The sequence below is a fragment of the Pan paniscus genome, chromosome 6 (genome assembly GCF_029289425.2).
Source record: "Pan paniscus chromosome 6, NHGRI_mPanPan1-v2.0_pri, whole genome shotgun sequence".
In the NCBI taxonomy this organism is placed as follows: Eukaryota; Metazoa; Chordata; class Mammalia; order Primates; family Hominidae; genus Pan; species Pan paniscus.
The window spans coordinates 140,567,221-140,582,861 of record NC_073255.2 but is presented as its reverse complement, the minus strand read 5'-3'; the positions used below and the strand labels follow the sequence as shown (position 1 = coordinate 140,582,861).

Below are 15,641 nucleotides of genomic sequence, written 5' to 3'. Positions count from 1 at the left end.
TTTTTATTGATTTTATTTTTCTACTTTATTTGACCTCTCTTAATCCTTAATATCCATTTTTAGTAGATGCTTAGAATGAAAATTTTGCTTGCATATTATGTTCCCCCATACAGCATTGTCCTTGAAATATGTTTTCTCGTTAATAAACGCTAAATTCCCCCATGGGTATTTTTTGGTGGGCAAAACAGAGGTATAGACGTAAAGTCTAGACTTCCCTATCCAAATAATTGTTTAATTGATAATTTTGGCTGACCAAAAACTTTGGACATATTCATTTCTCTGAATTTACAATTTCTATTCATAAAATAATGAATTATCTTAACTTTGGTGACCATATTTTACCAAAATTAAATTTGTTTGCTCTGTCAAGAACAGTTCTTGACAGATCCAAGAGTAATTAGAGGATTTCTGTTCATGCAGAATGGAACTGTTCTTAATTAAAGTAATACCTGTGGGCTCCTTTCAGTCACAATTGCCATCCCTGTCACTTGGGACTGAGAAGCCCCAGGACACTTCCCTCCTGGGCTGCCACAAAGCATTATCCGATACAGTAACCATTTTTTCCTGCTCTGCTTCTTACCCTTGAATCAAACTGCTGCTGTTTTGGCTACGGCCCCTGAACTTCGACAAAGCATGAGCTGCCTCTATGTGCAGGCATAGGCGAGGCAAATCGAGCCTGTATTTCATGAGAGCCAGAAGCTGCTCTGCATGGTGGGATGTGCACACACTGTCAGACGTCAGGGACAGCAGCTGAGAGCATACCAACCAGGCAGACCGTTGATTCAACCGCATTCCCTATGTAGCCATTCCTCATGCATTTATTTTACCCGTGATCAGAGAATTGGTAAAATAGCACACTTAGGACCAAATTCTCATCTTCCCAGTAGATTTTCCCTCTTGTCTTGAACTCTGTATTCCAAAGTACCCTGTGGATATATGATGTACAGTAAGGTAATAAGAGTAATAAAAACAAGTTGCTTTGAATATTATCAAGCAAGAAGCTAGCTACTAGAAAATAACCAATTATACTTTTATAAAATTTAAACATTAATGGAACAAATTTATATAGATAGTCATGTTATTAAATAAAATGCTCAGATACATAAAATGTTATATAGCATAGGTTTTTGTACTAGGAGAGGAATAAAACAGCATGAAAACAAAACAAAAAACATATTAAACCAGCCATCCTGGAAATTACAGCATTATATGCCTAAGACTGGGAGTCATATTTTAGATACTGTTCATGAGTTAGTATTCCTAGACTTGCCATGTCATCAAGATGTTGCTCTACTTAACAGTAGATCATTTTGATGCCGTGGGTCAAGAGAGCTAATACTTTTAGGGATTTTCTGGCATGTGGTAAAGAAGGAAATAAAAATCTAAGTATGATATAATCATTTTTCTACAGTGCTGTTCATAGAACTATCAAACTATTGGTAATCTGGATAATAATGGTCTTATTTGAGGCAGAATTATTTGAAAAAGAATTGCAAAGTAGCAAAGAAGATTTTACTGTGTTTCTTAATTTTGGGGAGGTAGAGTAAGAGTATTTTCTCCCTAGTGAATAATACTGACCTCAAAATTCACTCTTAGCTTCAAAAAAAAAAAAGGATAAATGCCAGAACTGCTTATTATACCAATATCTTCATGTTGCTCATCACATGTTTCACATTTCAGTGTAGAATGAGGCACGCCTGTTTCTTGAATGCTCCTGAATGCCCTAGCCTAGAGTAACATGTAATATCCCCTGAGAGTAACAGCTTCTAGCTTTTTAAAAGCTCCCTACAATTTGTCCATTCATCTCTATCTCTCTTTCCACTCACTGCAACCTCAAGTTAATGGTCCTGTTCTCCATTTATCTATCTAGAAAAGATGAAAGGATGGGCTGATCCTGCTAAGAGTTGCTCTAGTTTGTAGCAGGGAGTTCTGAGTAGCCAGAATGCATCCATTCTATAAATTTATGATCTTTCTATATCAAATGCTGTTGTTTACATGCAGCTCCTAGAGCTGTGCTTGTCTCTGAGGTCTGAGTTTTGAGTAATGGCAGTGGCAGCACTCGCGCTGCAGGAATCCTCAATAAGGTTCTGTCCAGACACTCCTCAAGGCTTCAGTATTTATGGGTCCCACTGTGCTATCTAGAGGCGTGATTTCTGGCAGTGATTTTCCCCATCTATAAATTCTGTGAGATCAATTCTCTCCTTCTGTGGCCCTGTGCTGCATTTGAAAAGGCAGCTCATTTTTAAGGCAGAGCTTTGGGGAAAGAGGCTGCTCCCAGCAACCACTACCAATCCCCAAGATAACAGTAGCTTCTTCTATTGCATTCTACTGTGATTTACTTTGAAAAGTCCTGGGATTGATGGGGAATGATATAACCAAATAATAAAAAGAACTACCCAAAACTACCCAGGACTTGAGAGACTAAACACCAATTGATTGATCCTTGTATAAAAGTAAAACAAAATAGATGAAATTCTTGAAGATACAGACTCACAATCCCTAATCTGTAATTTCATATTACAAAAAACATGGAGATATCACAAGCCAGTTTTTATAAAATGTATGTGGTGGCAAAGTTTGACATGAGCTGAATTCATTTGGCAGCAAGACCTGAGTTGAAAGGATTTAAAGCTATTTATGATCATTATTTCTGTTACTTATGTGAATTATCATGCATTTCACTGCAGAAGTATTAATGTATTGGATTATAGAGTGCTGCTCTAGGCATGGCATATGCACCATATTACCTTTTGGAAATCTATAAGTTAATTAAGTTATTTGAATTATAGAATTCATCTAACCTCAAGGGATTATGGACCTATATGGCTGTTATTCCAAGGGAGGAAGTAACTCTTTATTTTTCAGTAGGATTACTAATATTTGTATTTTTAAGTGGCTTTGATTTTATATCAAATCACGCTATTCTTTATACTGTTTGTTATGCCAACTACTCAAGAGGGATGGAAAGAAAAGACAAAGTTTATTTTGTGAATTTCAGAAACTTCCTGGCTCTGTATGCATTACGTGTATATTACGGAAAATAGGCTACTGCACAATGAGCAGAATTTTGATATACTTAATATGGATTGCATTTGATTAATATATAATTGCTGCAGGTTCATGTGCTTGTGTATTCTTGAGATTATAAAGTCTAAAAGCTCTTTAGGATTCTCCAGGCCGGCATAGCACAGAAACATTCCAGTTAGCAAGCCTGGGAAGTTTCTGGTTCTCTCTGGCTTGAGTCCCTGAGGTTTAATGAAGTCTATGAGGGTCAATGTAGGCTTCATTTTGACAACACAGTCAAAAATGAATGGCAGGTCAGCTGTGGTGGCTCACACCTGTAATCCCAGCATTTTGAGAGGCCAAGGCAGGTGGATCACTTGAGCCCAGGAGTTTGAGACGATCCTGGGCAACATGGTGAAACCCTGTCTCTACAAAAAATACAAAAAAATTAGCCAGGTTTGGTGGCGGGTGCCTGCAATCCCAGCTACTTGGGAGGCTGAGGCGAGAGGATTTCTTGAGCCCAGGAGGTTGAGCCTGCAGTGAGCTGTGATCATACCACTGCACTCCAGCCTGGGCAACAGAGCAATACCCTGCCTTTAAAAAAATAGCTTTTTTGTGTGTGTAAATATAGCTTAAAAGTCATTTCATCAATTCTAATCTAGTTGTACTGTGATTCATTTCCATATACAAATATTTTAATTGAGTCAAACCTGCCTTAAGTGAAGAAAAGAATTTCAAAAATTTCAAAGTCTTATTCTCTCTTTATTCTTGTTCTGTCATTAAATACATTTGATTGTGCCATGCTAAGCAAAGTGGAAAATGAACTTTGTATTCTGGATTCCCTTGCTCTGGGACCTGTGATTTAAGACATTTTTGAAATGTAGGAATGTAGTACAGTACAAGCTCTGTACAGAGGTGGGTCTGAGTTGTGTGGGTCCACCTTTGAAGCTTATACCACTTGGGTGAGGGTTAGGGTCTCTCTCTAAGGAAAAAACATACAAAGTTACACATTCCAAATTAGGTACAAATGTGAAAATTTATTTAGAATGCAAAAGGAAATAAAAACAAATTACAAATTGTTCAAGATTGACTGTACCACAAACACCACAAAATCAAGAAATACAACATTTTTGTTAACTCCCTGAAATGTTCTATAGTACTTTTTTCCTTATATCTTTTTGGCTGTGTACTCTTTCTATTTATTTATTTATTTTTTTAAAATTTTTTTTGAGATGGAGTCTCGCTCTGTTGCCAGGCCGGAGTACAGTGGCATGCTCTCGGCTCACTGCAACCTTTGCCTCCTGGGTTCAAGCGATTCTCCTGCCTCAGCCTCCTGAGTAGCTGGGACTATAGGCATGGGCCACCACACCCAGCTAATTTTTTTATTTTTAGTTGAGACGGGGTTTCACCATGTTGGCCAGGATGGTCTCAATTTCTTGACATCGTGATCCACCAACCTCAGCCTCCCAAAGTGCTGGGATTACAGGCATGAGCCGCCACGCCCGGCTGGCCGTGTACTCTCAAATCGCCTTTCCTGTGACAACGATTCTGTAATATTTTCTGGAAATAATAGGGTATTCTGCCTCTAGCTTGTTAGATCAGAGTTGATGCTTAATATTTGCCTTTGCAACTCCTTATTGATCATGTCATTTAGATTTTTAGAATCACTATAGAATTGGAAAACCTCTCTGTTATTTATATTTCAGGACATTTCAACTTCCCTTGTATAGTGACTAATCTTAGCTGATCTCTGAATTGACGTCACTCATTAAATAGTGTATCATCATTATCTTTTAGTCATGATGCTGGATGCATCAGCACAGTGAGTGTAGGAGTTCCTGGAAGCTGTTTTTATATTGAGAATGACTAGACTACAAAATGGAAAGTAAACTACATAGCTGTATCACACTAACCCAAAATAAATATATTTCCAACTCAGCTTCTTCTAAGCAGAATCCCAAAAGCAGTTAGGTCCACTCTGACACCTCCTGACATGAGGGGCAACGTGATGAAGGAGTAGTCCAAATGGAGACAGGATCTTAACCAACTGCAAGTGTTATAAAATATGGCCATCAGACTATATTGCTAGAGCCTCTCCCAGGACCTTAGACAGTGCTAACCAAAGTGAGGGCTATGAAGCCGAAGCTTCATCAGCTTCATGGTAAATCCTCTTCTGTCTATGACAAACATGTTGGAATTGAACATTACACTTAGATTTGTTACATTGATAAATATACGTTCACATTCTGACATTTGTCTTATTGACACTTCCTTCTTTCTTATCCCCCTGCAAGTTGCCTCAACTTTCTCTTTCAAATTCTGATTACATCTTATCTTCCCTTTATTTGATGTTCTATTGCTTTTGCCTTGTCTTATAGGGACCATAGAGATTTCTATATACTGCTATAGCTACTGTTCTGATTCTCAATAAGAAATAATCATTAATGCAAAACAATATTTTTTATTTAATGTAGATATTTTAAGCCATGGATTTATTTTTTTATATTTGGAATATTCTACAGCATATGCACATCACTTTATGACTCATATATACTGACAAACAACTTTTACTGTTGGTATAAATGGGCAGAGGGAAAAGAGTACTGATTTGGGAGACAAGTCATATAGTCCTTTCTCTGCCAGTTGAACTCCCCACATAACCATGGGTAGTAGTAGAGGCTGCCTGGGCCCTTCACAGGTAAGCATGTTCATCTTTGTGATCTCTTAAATGTCTTACCACTGTGGTCCTAAGTCCTAGAACTGGGTAACAACAATGAACCATGAGTTAAGCAGGAATTTAGTTTGGCTAAAAACATGGTTATTATGTTTTCTGTTTCAGTTAAGGCAGCCCTTACAAGAAATATTAAAGCAGTCGCCATATCTTTAACCAATTGTAATTTATACTTGTAGCTTATTTTGTCACCAGGGAAAGATATTAAACAGAGGAACAGAAATGTAGCATTGGCAGAACCATGTGATGTTGTTACCCAGATAATACTTGGTGCCACCCTGAGATGCTGTCCTTCTGGCTCTTCCTAGAAGAGCATCAGTGTGTATAATAGTGGACAGGGGCTATAAATCACCCCATCTCCCTATCCTGCTGAAAATAGATACTACAGAAAAGCTAATAATAATAATAGTATTATTGTATTTCCAAAAGACACTCTTCCTGGAGTTTAACTGATGAGTCTTGGAAGGGCTTTATTGCCTTCATTCATTCAAGTGTTCATTGAGCTCCTCTTCTGTGTGAAGCAGCTCTCAAGGCACTTAGAATTTGTGAAACAAAATCTTTGCTCTGGAGGGGCCAACATTCTGGTGAGAGGAGGCAACTGTCAAATAAATGGACATGTCAGGGAGTAATAAATGCAATGAGAAAATTAAATCGGAGGTCAACGAGTGACAGGGTTAGCATTTTATTACAGGTGGCCAGGGTAAGGCCTCTGAGGGGCATGACCATTAAACAGAGGCCCAAATCGTGTAAGAGAGTTAACCCAGCAGAAGGACTAACCAGCGTTAAGAGTCATACCCACTGGTGTTTGGGTGGCCACAACAGCCCTTATGTAAATGTCAGTATTAAATGATGTTTTACTTCTTAAGTGAGAAAGGCTGTTGGGAGGTCTGTTTTTCCTACTTTTTTTTCTGAATGACAGCTGAGGTTAAAAGAAATGAGTCTGAATCACAAGACAGCAGCTAGGCTTTTGAGTTCACATGTACCTCTAACATAAGAGATATTTTTAATAGTTGGTCGACTCATTGATGAATTGATTGATTATTTCATCATCTTGGTCTGGCTTCCTATGACAAAAGTGGGAAGTTACTTGTCTATTTTTTCTAAATGATACCAGGGACAGTACTATTTAAATAGAACCAGAGTAAAAGTGGATACCTATTTCAGTTGTAATTTTATATTAGGTAAAGTAGTTCCTAGATCAGACCAAGTTTACAATAAAATATTTGTTAGAATTATACTGATGAATCTCTCCAACATTAAAAGGAAGCAACTGTATAGAAATAGCTGTCATTCTTTTTATTCCATCATTTTTAAATAACAAGTACAGGGTACTGTTTTACACTGGTAAATATTATTTGTTTCTTTATGGTAAAATTGTAACTTTAGAAATAGTTTTTTTGTTTGTTTTGCTTATCTGAGAGGCCAAATTTTTGTAAAAAAAAGAAATAGATTTGCAGCCGGGCATGGTGGCTCGTGCCTGTAATCCCAACACTTTGGGAGGCCGAGGTGGGTGGAACACAAGGTCAAGAGATTGAGACCATCCTGGCCAACATGGTGAAACCCCATCTCTACTAAAAATACAAAAGTTAGCTGGATGTGGTAGCACACACCTGTAGTCCTAGCTACTCAGGAGGCTGAGGCAGGAGAATTGCTTGAACCCATGAAGCGAAGATTGCAGTGAGCCGAGATCGCGCCATTGCACTCCAGCCTGGCGACAGAGCGAGACTCCATCTCAAAAAAAAAAAAAAAAAAAGAAAAGAAAGAAATAGATTTGCAAGCCATCATGGAATGTGTTATTTAGGAAGCAAATATGAATTACATGTGTATCTTAAATTTATGATTGCAGTATTATATCAGGTTAACACTTTTCACATAATTGAGTTGGGAAATGTTGGGATATTACTTTTCTTGGAATGCAACTTTTTTAGCTCTCTTTATAGTGCCTTTCCATAGTTTATTTTTTTTTAAAGCAAATACGTAATAAATTCTTTAGAAGGTTAATCTTTGTGTATTTCTTTTGAGCGCCCAGTTAGGAGGGTCTCACATTGATCTGGGTGAAAGATGATCTAAGGAGGTGGTGGTGAAGGGAAAAAATGGGTATAAATTTAATAAATATGTAAGTCTTGGTATGGTGGCTCACACTTGTAGTCCCAACTACTTGGAAGGCTGGGGTGAGAGGATCTCTTGAGCCCAGGAATTTGAGGCTACATGAACTCTGATCCCACCACTGCACTCTAGCCTGTGCAACACAGTGAGACCCCTGTTTATAAACAAATGAGCAGGAGGAGGGTCTACAGGTTTGGGTGACAGGCTATGAGGGCAGAGAAAGGAGAGGAATGGTCAGGGAATGTGCAGAGAAAGTGATGCCCAAGTACACATGGTATTTCTTCTTGGTTCAGTTGTTCTGTGATCTTCTCCCATAGTAAAACCTGAGAGAGAGTTGAGATGATGACTAGCAGGGGGGTTAAAGGTTCAGTCCTTTTGGTTTTTCTCTCTTTATCAAAAACAAGACCATTATGGCCTTGAGTCATGAGCCTGAGTAGAAGCAGCAGCACATAGACCCATCCTAATATGTTCATGTACCCTTTGAAAATGTAGCACTATTGAAAAAAAAAAAGATAAAGAAACAAGAAGAAAGGGTGTTTTGTACACCAGGAGAAGTATAGTGAAGTAGTCGAAAGCATGGGTTTATATCTACTCCATTCTGTATCTCATTTGTTAGTAGGTGTCCTTGCGTGAAATTTTTAACTTCTTTACCTTAGTTTCCTTACTTGTAAAGTAGAAACGCCTACTAATAGCAGGGCCTATCTGTTCATAACCCCTATAATTGTTCTCTTGAGTTGCTGGAAATTTTTTTTGGACGGGTGCTATTAAATTTCTAACTAATCAGATTTTCTGGTTTCTTTGAATGCTTGGAACTGCACAATTAAATTTCTAACTCCACTCTAGCAGTTGTATAGACCTTATGAAGTGTATCTCTTTATCCTAATCTGTCTTACTAGCCTGCTCTCAGAGCAGCTCCTTTTTTTTTTAACAAGTAAAAGGAGATTCTTCTCTTTCCCTACTAGCATATTTACCAATGATGCTAACAAATAGGTGGGCTACCCAGTTAGGTCTTGGTTTTCATATCGTTATTGAATTTATAGCATGTCCAGTAAAGAGTAGGGAAATAGCCCAAAGTAAAAGAAACTATAGAGGAAAAATGTACTGTAAGTTCTTTAGTAAGCATTAATGAATTTAATATTTAGCCCATGAACAAATACGATCAGGCATTACCTCCTTTTTCTGGGATAAATAAATTTATGAAATGAAATTTTAAAATATTCAATCATAGCTAAAGTTCATTAAATAGAATGCACCAATAACTGTTTTCTAGGTACTTTTCTTGTGTTAATGCCTTAATCTTTATAACAGTTCTGTGAAGCAGTTGCTGTCATTTTTCACATTTTACAAGTGTGGAAGTTAGGACACAGAAAGAGCAAGTGACTTGCCCAAGGCCACACAGCTTTGAAGTTTCAAAGGCCACATAGTTTAGAAGTGTCAAAGCTCAGATTGTAACCCTGGAAGCCTGTCTCCTCTATCCATTCTCGTAACCCTACACGTAATACCTCTCTGGAAGATATCTTATATCAGAGGCAATTTTACTCTAAAAAGTGGAGTACAAAATTATGTATAATTGTTATTAGTGCTAATAAGCATTGAATTCATTATCATGTAGACTTCTCTCAAATAAGAAAAATTAAGTATGATCTGTTTAAGGCTAGGTGATAAATTATAAGATACACCTACTATCAGATTTTTCTCATTACTTCATCATAGTACAAATTAGAGAACCATTTTTCTGTAAGGTTACGATTTTATTATATTTCTTCCTAAACACCAAAGTGTTTTAGGTTTTTTTGTTTGTTTGTTTGTATTTGGGGTGGTGTCATTCGAAATGAAAAGACACACAATATTTGGTTGCTGGAAAATCAATACTTCTAATTTTGACTTACTAAGGTTGATATGCCCATTTAGGAGTTATGAATGAAGTATGTGAGGTGATGGATATGTTAATTGGCTGATCTAATCATTCTGGAATGTATATATATATCATAACAGCAAACTGTACCCCATAAATATGTGCAATTATTATAAATTAAAAATGAAATTAATAAAAATATTTGAGAGTAAGAGGAAAAGGGCCACAAAGGAGGCTCAGAAGCAATGGCCAGTGAAGCAGGAGAAAAATCAAGAGGGTGGTGGAAGTGAAGAGAAGAGAACATCCCAGAAATATCGGATCAGCCTTGACAAATCCTGCTGCAAAGTCACATAACCTGAATTTGGGAAAGCGATCTGTTGATTTGGCAGCATGAACTCCCCAGTGACCTGGGAACTAGCCAAGAGTGGTTTCAACGGAGTGCTTGAGAGTAGAAGCCTGGATGGAGTGGGGAAAAGAAAATAGATTGTGAGAAAGTGGAGGCAATCACTGGACAGCCAACCCCTTGGAGAAGTTTTGCCCAAAAAGGGAGCAAAAATAGGAAGGGAAGGAGCAGAAGGTGGGGGTGTGACATCGAGAAAGTTTTTTTTTTTTTTTAGATAGGAGATGAGTTGTGCATTGGTAGATGTTTGTAAGATAATAGACATTATCCAGGAAAATCACTGTGAGAAATTGATGATACAGGAGGAAGAGTGGAGGACTCTTCAGAAGCAAGGGGAGGTGGGATCTAGATAGACCACATGAGGAACTTAACCTTTGATTATAACAGAAATATTTCAACCACTGTAAGAGGAGGATGACAGAAAACACTGGTAGGATGGTACGTGTGGATTTGTGGTGAAAGATGAGGGCATTATAATCTGTGTTCCTATTTTTTTGTAATTACATGTTTTACATTGTTAACCTAATAAGAATGAACGTATACATAGGATTTTACATTAAAATGCTAGAAATTTTTTAAAAGCCAGAATTTTTATACTTGATCATACAAAGGAAGTTATTAAAATGACAAATTCATAGGCATAATTGATAACAATTTGCCTTATATATTATGAGGTTGAGTAAACAACGTGATAGTGTGACAGTTGCTATGACTAGGTTTATCTTTATCATTTACCAACTTATTTGTCAATTTAAAATCAAGAATTGATAACCAAGACCACTGGAACCAACTACCTTTCACAAAAAACATCATTTCTTCTCCCAAACTGGGGGCATAGAAGTATTCTGTGCACATCAGTGTATGGGGGCCAGATTTCTTTGACTGTGTGGGCTCCTCAGTAAATCCAGGATGTTTGCTAATTTTGTTTATGACTACCAAACCTTAGAAACCCTTAGTCACTTTTACCCTTGTTGTGGGTAAAAATGAAGTATATGGGCTTTCCTCATTTGCCTGAAAGAACAAAAGAAAGTGCTTGCATTTTTAGACCAGTTTAAGTTCATCAGTGCCTCTCAGACCATACCTTAATAGCCAAAGTTCTCCATTACCTTTCCTCCTTCAACAACTGCTTAAATCCTTAAAAAATTGCTGCCTCAGAGTGAAGGATTACATTGGAAGTGACCTGAAGGAAGGAAACGAACAGGCAAGTAAGATGATATTTTGCATTTGACATTTGAAATTGTCCTTCCTTTCTGGTTTTAAATTTCAACTTTGGCAATTAAATATCTCTGATTTAAGAGAGAAAGTAAAGAAGTGCCTGTTACAGGTGGTGCCTACTTAGCATTCCCTCCTCACTCCCTAAGAAGGTACGTTGAGAGGTGTCACAGTGTCTGGGTACAGGGAGCCAGGAGTGACATTAAGCACCTGGGCACATGACAAAGGGGTGAACAATGACTAACCCTTTCCTCATCTTACCCTAGACAGAATCAAGGAGCCATTTCCATCTGGGCAAGAACAAAACTTATTCTGCTGACCAAAGTCTATGGGATAGTGGGATTGCAATTTGGAGGGTTTGTGTGAAGAAAAAGCTTACCTAGTTATACATACAGCTACACCGGGCGGGAGTAGGGAATCATTTATCATTGGTCTGGTATGTTTGGAAGGGTAATCTGGTGGGAGTGGCCTCTGAGTGAGGCAGATTTCCAAAGCTGAGCGCTCTCTTGGGGGGTGCTCCTTCCAGCTGGTACCTTCCACCTCAGTTCCTCTGGCATGGGCAGTGCCTCTCCACTGACTGACCACTCATATCCTGAGCTCCAATCATGGTCTTCCAGTTGTCCACCCCTCTGTTGGAATCCCCTTGCCTTTTTGGTCATCTTTTTATGATGAATGCTTCAAGATAACCCTGGGCCAGTTCTGTTTCTCAGGGTACACATTTGATCTGTAGGAACTGTACACCTTTACCCTACTGGGGTTGGAAGTGCAGCTTTTTCCTCAAAGGACTGAGGAATTGTTACAAGCACAGAGGTAACATGATTCCGTTGACTTGCAGAAAGAGCACTGGCAACACTAGCTGGGTGAGAACAGGTGAGGCTGGGACAGGGAGACTGACAAATCACTATTGCAGAGATCTGGCAAGAGCCAGTGAGGGTCCCTTGACAATGTCAAGGAAGAGATGCATTCAACAGAAACTAATGTTTTAGATATAAGAAAATGTGAGTGAGTGGCTGAGGAAAAGTGAGTCATCTGCTGGGTGCCTTTTTGTTTTCTAGATGCATAAAAAGTTAACCTCATGATGCTGAGATGGTAGCATAAGAAAATAGACAAGAGAAGTCGTATTTGTCATCAAGGCCATATTTAGACTCATTTTTATTTTGATGTATATCAGCTTTCCTTCTCTCAATTTGTAAACAATTCACAAGAAATTGCATTCTGTAAGGAATATTTTTGGTTATCATTTGTTGAATGCTTTCCTTTTTCAGAGATTTACCTTATACATTTGCTTTTAAGTGGTTATGGTGTGTAAGACATAAAGGAAGCACACGAGTAACATTTAAATTCTTGAGGCTAATTTGAACTTTCCTTCTAAATCACAGATTCTCTGCTAGACCTCATTCTTGTTTGTATTGAAGTTTGTCCTACATAATTCTGCCTGTCACCATTTCCAGTCGCACAGTTTGATATTTATTTTAAGCAGCTGCTCATGAAAAGTAGAGTTTTAGCAACAATTAAAGTAGCATAAGGTGGGTTTCCATTTGAGATCAGGGTTGCTCAGTAGCTTTCCTTTGAATATCCTTTTCTTTCATGCTTTTTCACTTACATTTGGGCTGTGAGAATAAATCTAGGAAAACTGCTGTTTGGCTTTTTAGTACATTGCCAGTTCTGGCAATTACAAACTAACTGGTTTTGTACTAAACACCACTGAAATAAAATAAATGAGTCTGATTAAAGCTTGGAACCCCTGAGCACTACAAACGTAAAATTGTCGACAGATGCCATTTGCTGAAACTGAGGCTCCTCTATCAGATGGGTGAAAGTTAAACATAAATTGCACTATTTTTTTTTGTTTTGGTTCATTCATTTTAAAGATAGTATAAAAATTTCTGCTACATCCATTACAATAAACTTCTGGCAAATGTTTCAGGGCTGTTTTGGGCATTCTGAGAGCTTTGAAATTGTAGTCATACTATGCTTTATTATATGAATTCATTCGACATGTAGAAACAAATTCTTATCAGCTTAAAATTTTTCTTTGATGCTAGTATTTCCACTATTGAAAATAATAATGATAAATAATCACCAAATATTCACAAAGGGACATAATCTATATTTTAAATCTGTAATGCTGGGTTATGGGAGAGTAATATCAATCACATCCATAAGAGTACTCATTCATTTAGTATTTGAATTTTCTTTACAGTATTTTAGTTTCTCATGTACTGTCTCATCATTTAGATAATACACACACAGAAAAATAATGGTGTTTTTATTCCTCAATGTAATGACTTATGTACCATTTAATATAATCACTCCTAATTGATACTAACTTGCAAGAACCATAATGACCTTATAAGTCACCCCATAATATTTAGTTATTTCTTGGCATAGCACTAAGTATTTGTTTTACACTTTAACTTAGTAGTTCATGTATCTCTAAAGAAATCTGCAATTTATATTTCTTTTACCTTTTTTTCTGGTTCCTAAGATTATTTATCAAATGGTAGTTACCAGAACAGATCACAGGAAATTTCAGCATCATTAGAAGAATGGGGAAGTTACCAGACAAATATCTAATAGTTTAAAAATTATCTAAAATATTTATCAGAAAAGATAATATGTATTTGCACCATTTTTTAACCTTGAAATTTATTGTTATTGCTATTTACAGGGTCAGGTTCATGTCGCTTTAGTTATTCAGACCCCAGCATCATCGTGTTATATGCCAAGAATAACTCTGCGGACTGGATTCAGCTAGAGAAAATTAGGTTTGTTGTAATTTAAAGTATTTTCATAAATTCTGACATAGATGGAATTCTACTCTCCTATATGCCTTCAATCCACCACTAACTTTTTCTTTAGGGTAAAAAGGACTCTGGTTGTTAATTATGTTGAATTCTATGGATGCACATATTATGACCAGCCCTGCTCGGAGAAGATATTGTTAAAAGTGTCATTTTCCATTCCGAACTTCCTCCCATCAGCAGTACTTGTAACAAACTATTTTTGGTAAAAGTAAATTTGCAATCATAGCTTTTCTGATAGCATTCTCCACAAAATAATATCACCACCCATTGCTCTAGGTGGCCTGACTCTGGCCTGCCTTATGGTCTGGAAATACATCAGATGACTACTTAAATCCCTTCCAGTCTGTGATGATATTGAGTTAATAGCCACAGGGCCTTTTACATCTAATCTCCAGTTCTGTCACATCCTTTCTAACTTCCCTAAGGCCAGTTCTAAAATTCTATTATCATAATTGTGATGCGCCTTGTAATTACATATTACATTTTCTTTATTAAAAAATATCCCTCAATAAGAAAATAAGGTAGGATGCTTGAGGATGAAGAAACTCATTCATGTTAAAAAGATTTGGCTAGATTAGCAAAACTCAAATTATGTTTGCCACTACTGAACAGTTTAAATCATGAAATAAAATTCTAAATGGATACTTAATTTTAGGTATAAGATATTTAAAGGAAAAAATACCTTAAACTTTTATAAAGTGATTATTATGATTGGGTTAGCTCTTAAATTAGCATAACTTAAGTAGAATATTTTCTTATCAGTTTCATGACAGCTCTCTTTTTTTCTACTAGCTATTTTCTTTATTATATTTCCGTATTAAAATAACTATTATTTAGGGTAGCAGAATAAATATTAGGCTGTCAGTATAATATTAAGCCAGTTTGTCTAAAGTTTCTTTGGTAGTGGTCTTTAAAAATAATAATAATGAAATAAAAACTTCACAAATCTTTAGTCTAACCAAAAACTGAGAAAAGTGTTTCTAACTCATGGATTTTAATAGATTGTCTCTCTCTGTGTCAGGACAAAATGTAATGTATAGGCATCTGATACAAGCTGAGCTGTGACAATTTTATAACAGAACATTTTGCTATTCTTTGTAATTTCTAGTATTTATGAAAATGCATTCATATTAAATATTTCTATAAATGGCTTTAAACAAAGAAGCATAAATACTGAAAAATTTACCTATGTCTCCATTTTTTTTCTCTTTCTAGTATGCTATATATCATAGTTGAAGTAAATTATGGTACATATTTCTTACTGGAAAACAGCTACATGTTTTTGATATGATGAACAATGAAACTACATATTTAATTAGAACATATAAAGATTGTGTTCAGCTGAACCCATCTATTTTTCACTAAATGGTACTTTCAGTTTAGGCCATGTACCAAACCAATGCAAATTTCCCTTACCAGTGGAGGTTAGAGTGAAAGTGCTCCCAATCACTACCTAAATATATTCTCTTCATCAATTTCAATTCTTTTTGAAGCTAAAAGCATAGTCATCATGAAATATTTTAAAAG

At 36.7% G+C, this 15,641-nt stretch overlaps 1 protein-coding gene across 3 annotated transcripts in view; it reads left to right on the top strand.

Moving 5' to 3' along the window:
* The window catches only part of RELN (reelin), a 520,521-nt gene that overhangs the window by 270,222 nt on the left and 234,658 nt on the right, over positions 1-15,641 (top strand). For all 3 annotated transcript variants that reach the window (XM_003825720.5, XM_055114793.2, XM_063606317.1), the window contains exon 9: positions 13,979-14,075. In XM_003825720.5, coding sequence (XP_003825768.3) covers positions 13,979-14,075 — 97 coding nt within the window. The remainder of the gene's footprint in view (positions 1-13,978; positions 14,076-15,641) is intronic.